Source organism: Oncorhynchus kisutch, linkage group LG18, assembly GCF_002021735.2.
Source record: "Oncorhynchus kisutch isolate 150728-3 linkage group LG18, Okis_V2, whole genome shotgun sequence".
In the NCBI taxonomy this organism is placed as follows: Eukaryota; Metazoa; Chordata; class Actinopteri; order Salmoniformes; family Salmonidae; genus Oncorhynchus; species Oncorhynchus kisutch.
In genome coordinates this window covers 13,748,379-13,764,094 of record NC_034191.2, presented here as the reverse complement: position 1 = coordinate 13,764,094, position 15,716 = coordinate 13,748,379, and the positions used below count along the sequence as shown (strand labels likewise).

The following is a 15,716-nucleotide window of genomic DNA, read 5'->3' as shown; positions in this document are numbered from 1 at the left end:
TAGCCAGGGAGGTAGATGGCAGAGGGGGAGAATTAGAGAAGCAGATATGGTAGGAAAGATTGTCCAGTCATGGATAACGTCCGAGAGGAATGACTGGAATGCGCGGCTGTTTCTTCAGAGAAAATACCTTGAAAATGTCAATTAAAACGCTGAGTACCAAAAAGACGTCTCCCGTTTAATTGCCCGGCAATGTCACACATTTCATTTTAACACCCCGTTTCTCAAAAGTAATCTTTTACGAGGTTACCATGAATTGTTCACAAGGTTTAATGTTCGATTTGTTATATAAAATAATTCCGTAAATGATACCAATCATCAATTGTTATCACCAGTAAGAAACTGCTAGCCATTGGCTGCTTACTGCTGAGTACTGCTAGCTAACTGGCAAGCACAGAAACAGTCAACAACTTCAAGAGTAAAGAACCCTAGGAATTGGCCGATCGCCCTCTAGTGGCGAAAGTAAGAACTGACCAAAACGCACAGTCAAAGAGGAGAATAATTTGTAGAGATTTTTTTATTTTTTTATTTAGAGAGCCATACTAAGACAAAATAAATGTGACACAATGTGTAAATGATAACATATTAGCGCAGAAAATTAAGAAATTGATTTGCATTAAGGAATTAGAGCGGGAGGGAGCCTAGTGGTTGGGCTAGTAACCGAAAGGTTGCAAGATCGAATCCCCGAGCTGACAAGGTACAAATCTGTTGTTCTGCCCCTGAACAGGCAGTTAACCCACTGTTCCTAGAACGTCATTGAAAATAAGAATTAGTTAAACAAAGGTAAAAAATTATATATATATATATAATTTTTTAAATGCATAAAAAAAATAGAAGCCTGTCTCAAATAGAAGCCTGTCTCAAATAGAAGCCTGTCTCAAATAGAAGCCTGTCTCCAATAAGCGCATGTCATGTTCCGTGTTTTAAGCAAATACATTCCAGGGATATTAATTTACATTTTATGGTCGTGAAAATTGTAGAGAAACAATCATTTGACCACTGGAACAAGGTCAACATGGGAAGATGGACAACTGCTCCCTCAGATAGTTGAATACTTACAATCTATCATATCAGTGCACAGCAGTTGTCAACTAATGTTGCTTACGACAGACACTCAATACAACAAAGTGACACAAGAACCAACTGTTGGGACCCAACTACTAGACTCTGTTGATGACAGCATAGCAAAACATGGCCATTATTTTTAAAGGTAAATTTACAGTAACGCTGCTGCCCTACTAACATGTCAATGATGAAGACTGAGGGTCTGAAATCTACATTGAAGACGTAAGAAACACACGCAGGTACGCACGCAGGTACGCACGCAGGTACGCACGCAGGTACGCACGCAGGTACGCACGCAGGAGAACCCTCGTCAGACCTCCGTGACTCCAGTGAATTACAGCCAATCTGTTCTCCCTCCATGGGGCTAATCGTCCAATCATATCGCTTTGTGTTCCCTTCTGAGCCCGCTGGCATAATGAAGAGAAATCACCACACATTCAGCAGGTCCACACACACACACACACACACAACCGCTGATAGATTATGGAGGTTTGGGTGCGTGTGTGTCAAATGAAGAGAAATGGCTAGAGATGAATTTACTGTGCTTCATCCTCAGTGTGCGTTCACGTGTCTCTGTGTGTGTGTCTGTGTGTGTGTCTGTGTGTGTGTCTGTGTGTGTGTCTGTGTGTGTGTGTGTTAGTGGCAAATTAAGAGTAATGACTGTCTATGAATCACTGTACACGTCCCCAATCGTCGCTGTATCAGGCAACTCCATTCATGGAGGACAGGAACCGTATGTGAGCATACTCTCTTTCTCTCTGCAGGTGTGTGCTCACGTGTTTCTGTGTGTATGTGATGGTGGCTGGTTCTCTACATATGCATGTGTGTGTGTTGGTGTTATATTGGGTGCTGACTCACTGCAATGCTCTGCAGTGAGAAGAGATGCATCCGATACGGTTGACCTTTGTGTGTTTACGGTGTGTGTCGTTAGGATGGATTGATAAGCACTAATGATGACACTTTTACCAGACAGACAGATTTATGGTGGAAGGAAGGGATCCCTCACACACACACTCACACTCACCCAGGGCCTGCGAGGTGAAGGCAGCCATGGCACTCTGCAGTCTATCTGGCCTGATGGCCTGAACCAACAGCACCTGCAAGGAGAAAGAGGGAGAGGGGAGACGTGAGAAGAGGGGAGACGGGAGGAGAGGAGAGACGGGAGGAGAGGAGAGGGGAGACGTGAGAAGAGGGGAGACGGGAGGAGAGGAGAGGGGAGAAGAGGAGAGGGGAGAAGAGGAGAGGAGACGGGAGAAGAGGAGAGGAGACGGGAAGAAGAGGAGAGGAGATGTGAGAAGAGGAGAGGAGACGGGAGAAGGGGAGAGGAGAGAAGATGTGAGAAGAGGAGAGGAGACGGGAGAAGGGGAGAGGAGAGAAGATGTGAGAAGAGGAGAGGGGAGATGTGAGAAGAGGAGAGGGGAGAAGAGGACTGGGGAGACGTGAGAAGAGAAGAGGGGAGACGTGAGAAGAGGAGACGTGAGAAGAGGAGAGGGGAGATGAGGACTGGGGAGACGTGAGAAGAGGAGAGGGAGAAGGGAGAAGAGGAGAGGGGAGAAGAGGAGAGGGGAGAAGGGAGAAGAGGAGAGGGGAGATGGGAGAAGAGGAGAGGGGAGAAGAGGAGAGGAGAGGGGAGAAGAGAAGAGGAGAGGGGAGAAGAGAAGAGGGGAGAAGAGGAGAGGGGAGACGTGAGAAGAGGAGAGGAGACAGGAGAAGAGGAGAGGGGAGACGTGAAAGAAGAGACGTGAGAAGAGGAGAGGGGAGAAGAGGAGAGGGGAGAAGAGGAGAGGGGAGACGGGAGAAGAGGAGAGGGGAGACGGGAGAAGAGGAGAGGGGAGACGTGAGAAGAGGAGAGGGGAGACGTGAGAAGAGGAGAGGGGAGAAGAGGAGAGGGGAGACGTGAGAAGAGGAGAGGGGAGAAGGGAGAAGAGGAGAGGGGAGACGTGAGAAGAGGAGAGGGGAGACGTGAGAAGAGGAGAAGGGAGAAGAGGAGAGGGGAGACGTGAGAAGAGGAGAAGGGAGAATAGGAGAAGTGAGAAGAGGAGAGGAGATGTGAGAAGAGGATAGGGGAGAAGTGAGAAGAGGAGAGGGGAGAAGAGGAGAGGGGAGACGTGAGAAGAGGAGAGGGGAGAAGGGAGAAGAGGAGAGAAGAGGAGAGGGGAGACGTGAGAAGAGGAGAAGGGAGAAGAGGAGACGTGAGAAGAGGAGAGGGAGAAGGGAGAAGAGGAGAGGGGAGAAGGAAGAAAAGGAGAGGGAGAAGGGAGAAGATGGGAGACGGGAGAAGAAGAAGAGGGAGAGGGGAGAAGAGGAGAGGGGAGGGGGAGAAGAGGAGAGGGGAGGGAAGAGGAGAGGGGAGAAGAGGACTGGGGAGACGTGAGAAGAGGAGAGGGGAGAAGGGAGAAGAGGAGAGGGAGACGTGAGAAGAGGAGAGGGGAGAAGGGAGAAGAGGAGAGGGGAGAAGAGGAGAGGGGAGAAGAGGACTGGGGAGACGTTGAGAAGAGGAGAGGGGAGAAGGGAGAAGAGGAGAGGGGAGACGTGAGAAGAGGAGAGGAGAGGAGAAGGGAGAAGAGGAGAGGGGAGAGAAGAGGAGAGGGGAGATGTGAGAAGAGGAGAGGGGAGAAGGGAGAAGAGGAGAGGGGAGAAGAGGAGAGGGGAGATGTGAGAAGAGGAGAAGGGAGAAGAGGAGAGGGGAGACGTGAGAAGAGGAGAAGGGAGAAGAGGAGAGGGGAGACGTGAGAAGAGGAGAAGGGAGACGTGAGAAGAGGAGAAGGGAGAAGAGGAGAAGGGAGAAGAGGAGAGGAGATGTGAGAAGAGGAGAGGGGAGAAGTGAGAAGAGGAGAGGGGAGAAGAGGAGAGGGGAGAAGAGGAGAGGTGAGAAGAGGAGAGGGGAGAAGTGAGAAGAGGAGAGGGGAAAAGAGGAGAGGGGAGAAGAGGAGACGGGAGAAGAGGACTGAGGAGACGGGAGAAGAGGACTGAGGAGACGGGAGAAGAGGACTGGGGAGACGTGAGAAGAGGACTGGGGAGACGTGAGAAGAGGAGAAGGGAGAAGAGGAGAGGGAGAAGGGAGAAGAGGAGAGGAGGGAGAAGATGGGAGATGGGAGAAGAGAAGAGGAGAGGGGAGAAGAGGAGAGGGGAGGGGAGAAGAGGAGAGGGGAGAAGAGGACTGGGGAGACGTGAGAAGAGGAGAGGGGAGAAGGGAGAAGAGGAGAGGGGAGACGTGAGAAGAGGAGAGGGGAAAAGAGGGGGGACGGGAGAAGAGGATAGGGGAGACGGGAGAAGAGGTGAGGGGAGACAGGAGAAGAGGAGAGGGGAGAAGAGGAGAGGGGAGGAGAGAAGAGGGGAGGAGAGGAGAGGAGAGGGGAGAAGAGGAGAGGGGAGGAGAGAAGAGGGAGAAGAGGAGAGGGGAGAAGAGGAGAGGGGAGACGTGAGAAGAGGAGAGGGGAGAAGAGGAGAGGGGAGACGTGAGAAGCGGAGAAGGGAGAAGAGGAGAGGGGAGACGTGAGAAGAGGAGAAGGGAGAAGAGGAGAGGAGAGACGTGAGAAGAGGAGAGGGGAAAAGAGGGGGGACGGGAGAAGAGGAGAGGGGAGACGGGAGAAGAGGTGAGGGGAGACAGGAGAAGAGGAGAGGGGAGAAGAGGAGAGGGGAGGAGAGAAGAGGGGAGGAGAGGAGAGGAGAGGGGAGAAGAGGAGAGGGGAGGAGAGAAGAGGGGAGAAGAGGAGAGGGGAGACGTGAGAAGAGGAGAGGAGAGGGGAGAAGAGGAGAGGGGAGAAGAGGAGAGGGGAGACGGGAGAAGAGGAGAGGGAAGACAGGAGAAGAGGAGAGGGGAGAAGAGAAGAGGAGAGGGGAGGAGAGAAGAGGAGAGATGGGAGAAGAGGAGAGATGGGAGAAGAGGAGAGATGGGAGAAGAGGAGAGATGGGAGAAGAGGAGAGGGGAGACGGGGAGAAGAGGAGAGGAGAGAAGAGGAGAGGGGAGACGGGAGAAGAGGAGAGGGGAGAAGAGGAGACGGGAGAAGAGGGGGGACATGAGAAGAGGGGAAAATGAGTGAGTAGGAAATGCCTCAATCTGGGAGCACTGTAAAGAGAGCTTATCCTGTAAATAACTAAACATAAAGGACAATTGATTATGTATCAGTGTGAAACAAGGATTTACTCATGTTAATCAGTGATTGACACCTAACCTGCTGGAATGGTTTGATCTTCTTGGCGATGGAGGGCGGGACTTCCTGTTCACAGTTGGAGCTCCGTGAGAAGGAGAGCCAGAGATCCGAGTCACTCAGACACAGAGACTGGTACAGGCCTGGGAATGTACTCTACATCAGAAGAGTGGAGAAAAGAGGGATGGAATGAAAGGACAAAGCTAAAAAGCCAAAGAGAGTCTCCTTTCACAGTGTGAATGTATGTATACAAACCTTGAACATGGTAAACTCAGCAAAAAAAGAAACGTCCCCCTTTTCAGGACCCTGTCTTTCAAAGATAATTAGTAAAAATCCAAATAACTTCACATATCTTCATTGTAAAGGGTTTAAACACTGTGCCTCATGCTTGTTCTATTAATGAACACGCACCTGTGGAACGGTCATTAAGACACTAACAGCTAACAGACGGTAGGCAGTTAAGGTCACAGTTATGAAAACCTAGGACACTAAAGAGGCCTTTCTACTGACTCTGAAAAACACCAAAAGAAAGATGCCCAGGGTCCCTGCTCATCTGCGTGAACATGCCTTCAGCATGCTGCAAGGAGGCATGAGGACTGCAGATGTGGCCAGGGCAGTACATTGCAATATCCGTACTGTGAGACGCCTAAGACAGCGCTGGCAGACCACGTGTAACACCACGTGCACAGGATCGGTGCATCTGAACATCACACCTGCGGGACAGGTACAGGATGGCAACGACTGCACGAGTTACACCAGGAACACACAATGCCTCCATCAGTGCTCAGACTGTCCGCAATAGGCTGAGAGAGGCTGGACTGAAGGCTTGTAGGGCTGTTGTAAGGCAGGTCCTCATCAGACATCACCGGAAACAACGTTGCCTATGGGCACAAACCCACCGTCGCTGGACCAGACAGGGCTGGCAGAAAGTGCTCTTCACTGACGAGTTGCGGTTTTGTCTCACCAGGGGTGATGGTCGTATTCGCGTTTATCATCGAAGGAATGAGCGTTACACCGAGGACTGTACCCTGGAGCGGGATCGATTTGGAGGTGCAAGGTCTGTCATGGTCTGGGGCGGTGTGTCACAGCATCATCGGAGTGAACTTGTTGTCATTGCAGGCAATCTCAACGCTGTGCGTTACAGGGAAGACATCCTCCTCCCTCATGTGGTACCCTTCCTGCAGGCTCATCCTGATATGACCCTCAAGCATGACAATGCCACCAGCCATACTGCTCGTTCTGTGCGTGATTTCCTGCAAGACAGGAATGTCAGTGTTCTGCCATGGCCAGCGAAGAGCCCGGATCTCAATCACACTGAGCACGTCTGGGACCTGTTGGATCGGAGGGTGAGGGCTAGGGCCATTCCCCCCAGAAATGTCCGGGAACTTGCAGGTGCCTTGATGGAAGAGTGGGGTAACATCTCACAGCAAGAACTGGCAAATCTGGTGCAGTCCAATGAGGAGGAGATGCACTGCAGTACTTAATGCAGCTGGTGGCCACACCAGATACTGACTGTTACTTCTGATTTTACCCCCCCCCCCCCCCCCCCCTTGTTCAGGGACACATTATTCCATTTCTGTCAGTCACATTTATTTATTTTATATTTTTTATTTCACCTTTATTTAACCAGGTAGGCTAGTTGAGAACACCTTTATTTAACCAGGTAGGCTAGTTGAGAACACCTTTATTTAACCAGGTAGGCTAGTTGAGAACACCTTTATTTAACCAGGTAGGCTAGTTGAGAACACCTTTATTTAACCAGGTAGGCTAGTTGAGAACACCTTTATTTAACCAGGTAGGCTAGTTGAGAACAAGTTCTCATTTGCAACTGCGACCTGGCCAAGATAAAGCATAGCAGTGTGAGCATACAACAAAGAGTTACACATGGAGTAAACAATTAACAAGTCAATAACACAGTAGAAAACAAAGGGGGGGTCTATATACAATGTGTGCAAAAGGCATGAGGAGGTAGGAAAATAATTACAATTTTGCAGATTAACACTGGAGTGATAAATGATCAGATGGTCATGTACAGGTAGAGATATTGGTGTGCAGAAGAGCAGAAAAGTAAATAAATAAAAACAGTATGGGGGTGAGGTAGGTGAAAAGGGTGGGCTATTTACCAATAGACTATGTACAGCTGCAGCGATCGGTTAGCTGCTCAGATAGCTGATGTTTGAAGTTGGTGAGGGAGATAAAAGTCTCCAACTTCAGCGATTTTTGCAATTCGTTCCAGTCACAGGCAGCAGAGTACTGGAACGAAAGGCGGCCAAATGAGGTGTTGGCTTTAGGGATGATCAGTGAGATACACCTGCTGGAGCGCGTGCTACGGATGGGTGTTGCCATCGTGACCAGTGAGCTGAGATAAGGCGGAGCTTTACCTAGCATGGACTTGTAGATGACTTGGAGCCAGTGGGTCTGGCGACGAATATGTAGCGAGGGCCAGCCGACTAGAGCATACAAGTCGCAGTGGTGGGTGGTATAAGGTGCTTTAGTGACAAAACGGATGGCACTGTGATAAACTGCATCCAGTTTGCTGAGTAGAGTGTTGGAAGCCATTTTGTAGATGACATCGCCGAAGTCGAGGATCGGTAGGATAGTCAGTTTTACTAGGGTAAGCTTGGCGGCGTGAGTGAAGGAGGCTTTGTTGCGGAATAGAAATCCGACTCTTGATTTGATTTTCGATTGGAGATGTTTGATATGAGTCTGGAAGGAGAGTTTGCAGTCTAGCCAGACACCTAGGTACTTATAGACGTCCACATATTCTAGGTCGGAACCATCCAGGGTGGTGATGCTAGTCGGGCATGCAGGTGCAGGCAGCGACCGGTTGAAAAGCATGCATTTGGTTTTACTAGCGTTTAAGAGCAGTTGGAGGCCACGGAAGGAGTGTTGTATGGCATTGAAGCTTGTTTGGAGGTTAGATAGCACAGTGTCCAAAGACGGGCCGAAAGTATATAGAATGGTGTCGTCTGCGTAGAGGTGGATCAGGGAATCGCCCGCAGCAAGAGCAACATCATTGATATACACAGAGAAAAGAGTCGGCCCGAGAATTGAACCCTGTGGCACCCCCATAGAGACTGCCAGAGGACCGGACAGCATGCCCTCCAATTTGACACACTGAACTCTGTCTGCAAAGTAATTGGTGAACCAGGCAAGGCAGTCATCCGAAAAAAACGAGGCTACTGAGTCTGCCGATAAGAATATGGTGATTGACAGAGTCGAAAGCCTTGGCAAGGTCGATGAAGACGGCTGCACAGTACTGTCTTTTATCGATGGCGGTTATGATATCGTTTAGTACCTTGAGTGTAGCTGAGGTGCACCCATGACCGGCTCGGAAACCAGATTGCACAGCGGAGAAGGTACGGTGGGATTCGAGATGGTCAGTGACCTGTTTGTTGACTTGGCTTTCGAAGACCTTAGATAGGCAGGGCAGGATGGATATAGGTCTGTAACAGTTTGGGTCCAGGGTGTCTCCCCCTTTGAAGAGGGGGATGACTGCGGCAGCTTTCCAATCCTTGGGGATCTCAGACGAGATGAAAGAGAGGTTGAACAGGCTGGTAATAGGGGTTGCGACAATGGTGGCAGATAGTTTCAGAAATAGAGGGTCCAGATTGTCAAGCCCAGCTGATTTGTACGGGTCCAGGTTTTGCAGCTCTTTCAGAACATCTGCTATCTGGATTTGGGTAAAGGAGAACCTGGAGAGGCTTGGGCGAGGAGCTACGGGGGGGGCGGAGCTGTTGGCCGAGGTTGAAGTAGCCAGGCGGAAGGCATGGCCAGCCGTTGAGAAATGCTTATTGAAGTTTTCGATAATCATGGATTTATCAGTGGTGACCGTGTTACCTAGCCTCAGTGCAGTGGGCAGCTGGGAGGAGGTGCTCTTGTTCTCCATGGACTTCACAGTGTCCCAGAACTTTTTGGAGTTGGAGCTACAGGATGCAAACTTCTGCCTGAAGAAGCTGGCCTTAGCTTTCCTGACTGACTGCGTCAATTGGTTCCGGACTTCCCTGAACAGTTGCATATCACGGGGACTATTCGATGCTATTGCAGTCCGCCACAGGATGTTTTTGTGCTGGTTGAGGGCAGTCAGGTCTGGGGTGAACCAAGGGCTGTATCTGTTCTTAGTTCTGCATTTTTTGAACGGAGCATGCTTATCTAAAATGGTGAGGAAGTTACTTTTAAAGAATGACCAGGCATCCTCAACTGACGGGATGAGGTCAATGTCCTTCCAGGATACCCGGGCCAGGTCGATTAGAAAGGCCTGCTCACAGAAGTGTTTTAGGGAGCGTTTGACAGTGATGAGGGGTGGTCGTTTGACTGCGGCTCCGTAGCGGATACAGGCAATGAGGCAGTGATCGCTGAGATCCTGGTTGAAGACAGCGGAGGTGTATTTGGAGGGCCAGTTGGTCAGGATGACGTCTATGAGGGTGCCCTTGTTTACAGAGTTAGGGTTGTACCTGGTGGGTTCCTTGATGATTTGTGTGAGATTGAGGGCATCTAGCTTAGATTGTAGGACTGGCGGGGTGTTAAGCATATCCCAGTTTAGGTCACCCAACAGAACAAACTCTGAAGATAGATGGGGGGCGATCAATTCGAAAATGGTGTCCAGGGCACAGCTGGGAGCTGAGGGGGGTCGGTAGCAGGCGGCAACCGTGAGAGACTTATTTCTGGAGAGAGTAATTTTCAAAATTAGTAGTTCGAACTGTTTGGGTATGGACCTGGAAAGTATGACATTACTTTGCAGGCTATCTCTGCAGTTAACTGCAACTCCTCCCCCTTTGGCAGTTCTATCTTGACGGAAGATGTTATAGTTGGGTATGGAGATCTCTGAATTTTTGGTGGCCTTCCTGAGCCAGGATCCAGACACAGCAAGGACATCAGGGTTAGCAGAGTGTGCTAAAGCAGTGAGTAAGACAAACTTAGGGAGGAGGCTTCTGATGTTGACATGCATGAAACCAAGGCTTTTTCGATCACAGAAGTCAACAAATGAGGGTGCCTGGGGACATGCAGGGCCTGGGTTTACCTCCACATCAGCCGCGGAACAGAGAAGGAGTAGTATGAGGGTGCGGCTAAAGGCTATCAAAACTGGTCGCCTAGAGCGTTGGGGACAGAGAATAAGAGGAGCAGGTTTCTGGGCATGGTAGAATATATTCAGGGCATAATGCGCAGACAGGGGTATGGTGGGGTGCGGGTACAGCGGAGGTAAGCCCAGGCACTGGGTGATGATGAGAGAGGTTGTATCTCTGGACATGCTGGTAGTAATGGGTGAGGTCACCGCATGTGTGGGAGGTGGGACAAAGGAGTTATCAGGGGTATGAAGAGTGGAACTAGGGGCTCCATTGTGAACTAAAACAATGATAACTAACCTGAACAACAGTATACAAGGCATATTGACATTTGAGAGAGACATACAGCGAGGCATACAGTAATCACAGGTGTTGAATTGGGAAAGCTAGCTAAAACAGTAGGTGAGACAACAGCTAATCAGCTAGCACAACAACAGCAGGTAAAATGGCGTAGACTAGGCAACGGGGCCAACAGATAAAACAACCAAGCGGAATGGAGTACCGTGATTAATGGACAGTCCAGCGTGCATCAGCTATGTAGCCAAGAGATCAGTGTCCAGGGGGCAGCGGTGGATGGGGCAGGGAAGCTGGACTGGCGAGTGTTATCCAGGTTAAAAAAAACTAACAATGACTAAATAGCTTGTAGCTAGTTAGCTGGTTAGCTTCTGGAGGTTCTTGAGTGTGTTCTAAAAATAAAAATAAATAATAGCGATTCCGTATCACATTGGGTGAGGCAGGTTTCCGGAAGGTATAAACAAATTAAAAGTCAAAAGAGATAGAAAGTAAATATGGGTCCGGTGAGCGTTTGGGACGCGGCGATTCAGGCGGTTAGCAGGCCTATGCTAACAAGCTAACAGTTTGTAGGCCCGGGCTAGACAAGGTAGCAGTTAGCGGACCGGAGCTGGACAAGCTAGCAGTTAGCAGGCCGAATTAGCAAGCAGGGAGATAGCGAGGGCTAGAGAGTTAGCCTTTGGGGGACGTCGCGATGGGGTGAGTCTGTTTATTCCTCTTCATGCGGTGACATCGATAGACCGGTCGTGGGCCCGGGTATTGTAGCTCAGGAGTATGCTACGGTGGTAGCGCAGGCCGGGCTAGCTTCAAGCTAAGTGGGTGGAAACGCTAGCCAGGGGTAATCATCCGGGTTTAGCTAGATAGCTAGTTGTGAAGATCCAGCTGAAAAATCCAGCTGAAAAATGTTCCGTTTGCGGTGGGAATCCGGGGATGAATCCGGGGTTGAAAAATAAATAGGTCCGTTATGCTCTGGTTAGAGTCGCGTTGTTCGAACTGGCGAGAGCTTTCCGAACTACAGGTTAGCTGAAGACCGGTGTTAGCTGAAGACCGCTAGCATAGCTGGTGGTTAGCTGGCTAGCTTCAGTTGAGGGGTTCCGAAGTAAATATAAATACTTTAGGAAAAATAGCTACATTGGGTGAGGCGGGTAGCAGGAGAGTATTTGGAAGCTTAGGTTTAGCAAAATGTTTTTAAAGGGATAGCTATGTAAAAAACGCAAAATATGTAAAAAACGCAAAATAAACTAAATATACAGGGACACGACACGACAGGACGACTTACTGCTACGCCATCTTGGAACCAGATCCCTGTCTGTAGAACTTGTTCAGTTTATGTCTCAGTTGTTGAATCTTGTTATGTTCATACAAATATTTACACATGTGAAGTTTGCTGAAAATAAACACAGTTGACAGTGAGAGGACGTTTCTTTATTTGAGTTTATATACACTGACTATACAAAACATTAAGAACACTTTCCATGACACAGACTGACCAGGTGGATCCAGGTGGATCCAGGTGAAAGATATGATCCCTTATTGATGTTACTTGTTAAATCCTCTTCAATCAGTGTAGATGAAGGGAAGGAGACAGGTTAAAGAAGGATTTTTAAGCCTTGAGACAATTGAGACATGGATTGTGTATGTATGTGTGTCATTCAGAGGGTGAATGGGCAATACAAAAAGATTTAAGTGCCTTTGAACGGGGTATGGTAATAAGTGCCAGGGACACAGGTTTGTGTCAAGAACTGCAACGCTGCTGGGTTTGTCACGCTCAACAGTTTCCCATGTGTATGAAGAATGATCCACCACCCAAAGGACATCCAGTCAACTTGATACAACTTTGGGAAGCATTGGAGTCAACATGGGCCAGCATCCCTGTGGAACGCTTTCGACACCTTGTAGAGTCCATGCCCTGACGAATTGAGGCTGTTGAGGGCAAAGGGGGGTGCAACTCAATATTAGGAAGGTGTTTTGTACGCTCAGTGTACGAACCTAGAACAGTTATACGAACCTTGAACATGGCTACAGCTCCAAGTCTCTCTTGATCGATCCAGGAAGGAATCTGCTCCTGCAAAGATTTCTGGGTATCCTGTAGGTGGAAAAATAGAAGATCAGTTCAACTGTGATAAGAGAGATGAGGTGAATGAGACAGAGAGTGTGTTTGGGACACACACACTGTTGTACGTACCGCCTTTCTCACCATATCCCCTACTACAAGGCCAGTGAAGGCGTCCCACTCCTGTCGTGGAAGCAGAGAGACAACAGCATTAAGATGAATAGGAGATGATGGACAGGACTTCCTGACTGAAGAGGAAAAGCCTATGTCTGATAATGATCATGTTATGAATGGTTATAACTTACATTCTCTTGGAAGAGGTCTGGGTGCATCCCTCTGACAAAGTGCATGGCAAACATCAGCTGGTCAGCCTGCAGAGGAAGGACAGAGAGAGAAAGAGGGGGAGGGAGGGGGAGAGAGAGAAAGAAGAGTCAGAGAGAGAGTGAGGAGTCAGAGAGAGTGAGGAGTCAGAGAGAGAGTGAGAGAAAGCGAGAGACAGGTCAGGGAGAGAGAAAGACAGGTCATGAGCAGATGAGCGCTTGAATTTTTCAGCATGTTTTTACAAAAAGATCCCTGACAGGTGTGGCATATCAAGAAGCTGAATAAACAGCATGCTCATTATACATGTGCATATTGTGCTGGGCACAATAAAAGGCTAATCTTAAATGTTCAGTTTTGTCACACAACACAATAACACAGATGTCTCAATTTTTAGGGAGCGCACAATTGGCATGCTGAATGCAAGAATGTCCACCAGAACTGTTGTCAGAGAATTGAATGTTCATTTCTCTACCACAAGCTGCCTACAACGTTGTTTTGAAGAATTTGGCAGAACCTCCAATGGGCCTCACAACTGCAGACTAGCTGTAACCACGCCAGCCCAAGACCTCACATCCATCCCAGGACCTCACATCCAGCCCAGGACCTCACATCCAGCCCAGGACCTCACATCCAGCCCAGGACCTCACATCCAGCCCAGAACCTCACATCCAGCCCAGAACCTCACATCCAGCCCAGAACCTCACATCCAGCCCAGAACCTCACATCCAGCCCAGGACCTCACATCCAGCCCAGGACCTCACATCCAGCCCAGAACCTCACATCCAGCCCAGAACCTCACATCCAGCCCAGAACCTCACATCCAGCCCAGAACCTCACATCCAGCCCAGGACCTCACATCCAGCCCAGAACCTCACATCCAGCCCAGAACCTCACATCCAGCCCAGGACCTCACATCCAGCCCAGAACCTCACATCCAGCCCAGAACCTCACATCCAGCCCAGGACCTCACATCTGGCTTCTTTACCTGCATGATCATGAGACAAGCCACCCGGACAGCTGATGAAACAGAGGAGTATTTCTGTCCCCCTTTTGTGGGGAAAAACTCGTTCTGATTGGTCAGTCATGTGAAATCCATAGATTAGGGCCCAATGAATGTATTTACATTGATTTAATATATGTAACTCAGTAACTGGAACTCAGTAAAATCTTTGAAATTGTTGCATGTTGCGTTTATATTTCTGTTCAGCATACATGATAATTTACTCAGCTATTAAAGACTACCTTAACCCACTTGATACTCCAACTACATTGGATGAGCCACAGGACAAAATACAAACCCTTCGACCCAAAAAGGCCTGTGGTGTTGATGGTATCCTAAATGAAGTGATAAAATACACAGACCACAAATTCAAATAGGCTATTCTTAAACTCTTCAGCATTATCCTCAAGTCTGGCATCTTCCCTAATATGTGACACAATTCAGGAAACAAGACATACAGTGGGGAGAACTATTTGATAACACTGCCGATTTTGCAGGTTTCCTACTTACAAAGCATGTAGAGGTCTGTAATTTTTATCATAGGTACACTTCAACTGTAAGAGACGGAATCTAAAACAAAAATCCAGAAAATCACATTATGATTTTTAAGTAACTTAACCCAGATAATTATGCATTTCTGTGAATTACTTAGTAATAAATAAATGATTTAAGACAATTGATGTATGGATGACTCATAGTGAAGACTGGGTTCGTGCAGATAACCAACAATTTACAACAATGTTTGGAATGAGACTAACGTGAGGTAAAGTAAATTATTAATTCATTCGAAGACTAATTGATCAGATAAAATATCTGAAAAGTTATTTTAGGAAATGATAACTTTGTAATCAAAATATTTTTCCTTGGTGCCCCGACTTCCTAGTAATTACGGTTACATGATTAATCAGTCTAATCGCGTAATACTTAATTACAGAGAATCTTTGATAAAAACTATAAGTCTTCAGTTAATGATAGTAAAGACACGACGTTGTTGAAGCACTTTTGGCAGCAATTACAGCCTCGAGTCTTCTTGGGTATGATGCTACAAGCTTGGCACATCTATATTTGGGGAGTTTCTCCCATTCTTCTCTGCAGATCCTACACAGCTGTTTTCAGGTCTATCCAGAGATGTTCAATCGGGTTCATGTCCGGGCTCTGGTTGGGCCACTCTAGGATATTCTGAGACTTGTCCTGAAGCTTTTCCTGTATTGGGTTGGCTGTGTGCTTAAGGTCGTTGTCCTGTTGGAAGGTGAACCTTCGACCCCAGTCTAGCAGGATGCTGCCAACACCATGCTTCACCGTAAAGATTGCACCAGGTTTCCTCCAGACGTGACGCTTTGCATTCAGTCCAAAGAGTTGAATCTTGGTTTCATCAGATCAGAGAATCTTGTTTCTCATGGTCTGAGAGTATTTAGGTGCCTTTTGGCAAACTCCAAGCGGGCTGTCATGTGCCTTTTACTGAGGAGTGGCTTCTGTCTGGCCACTCTACCATAAAGGCTTGATTGGTGGAGTGCTGCAGAGATGGTTGTCCTTCTGGAAGGTTCTCCCATCTCCACAGAGGAACTCTAGAGCTCTGTCAGAGCGACCATCGGGTTCTTGGTCACCTTCCTGACCAAGGCCCTTCTCCCCTGATTGCTCAGTTTGGCCGGGCAGCCAGCTCTAGGAAAAGTTTTGGTCGTTACAAACTTCTTCCATTTAAGAATGATGGAGGCCACTGTGTTGTTGGGGACCTTCAATGCTGCAGTCATTTTCTGGTACACTTCCCCAGATCTGTG

General features: G+C 48.4%; 1 protein-coding gene across 1 annotated transcript in view; it reads right to left on the bottom strand.

The window, feature by feature from the left end:
• dync2h1 (dynein cytoplasmic 2 heavy chain 1) overlaps positions 1-15,716 on the bottom strand; it is a 271,861-nt gene that overhangs the window by 93,732 nt on the left and 162,413 nt on the right. The window contains 5 exon segments of the mRNA XM_031795429.1: positions 2,087-2,159; positions 5,238-5,369; positions 12,576-12,653; positions 12,753-12,803; positions 12,926-12,991. Coding sequence (XP_031651289.1) covers positions 2,087-2,159; positions 5,238-5,369; positions 12,576-12,653; positions 12,753-12,803; positions 12,926-12,991 — 400 coding nt within the window.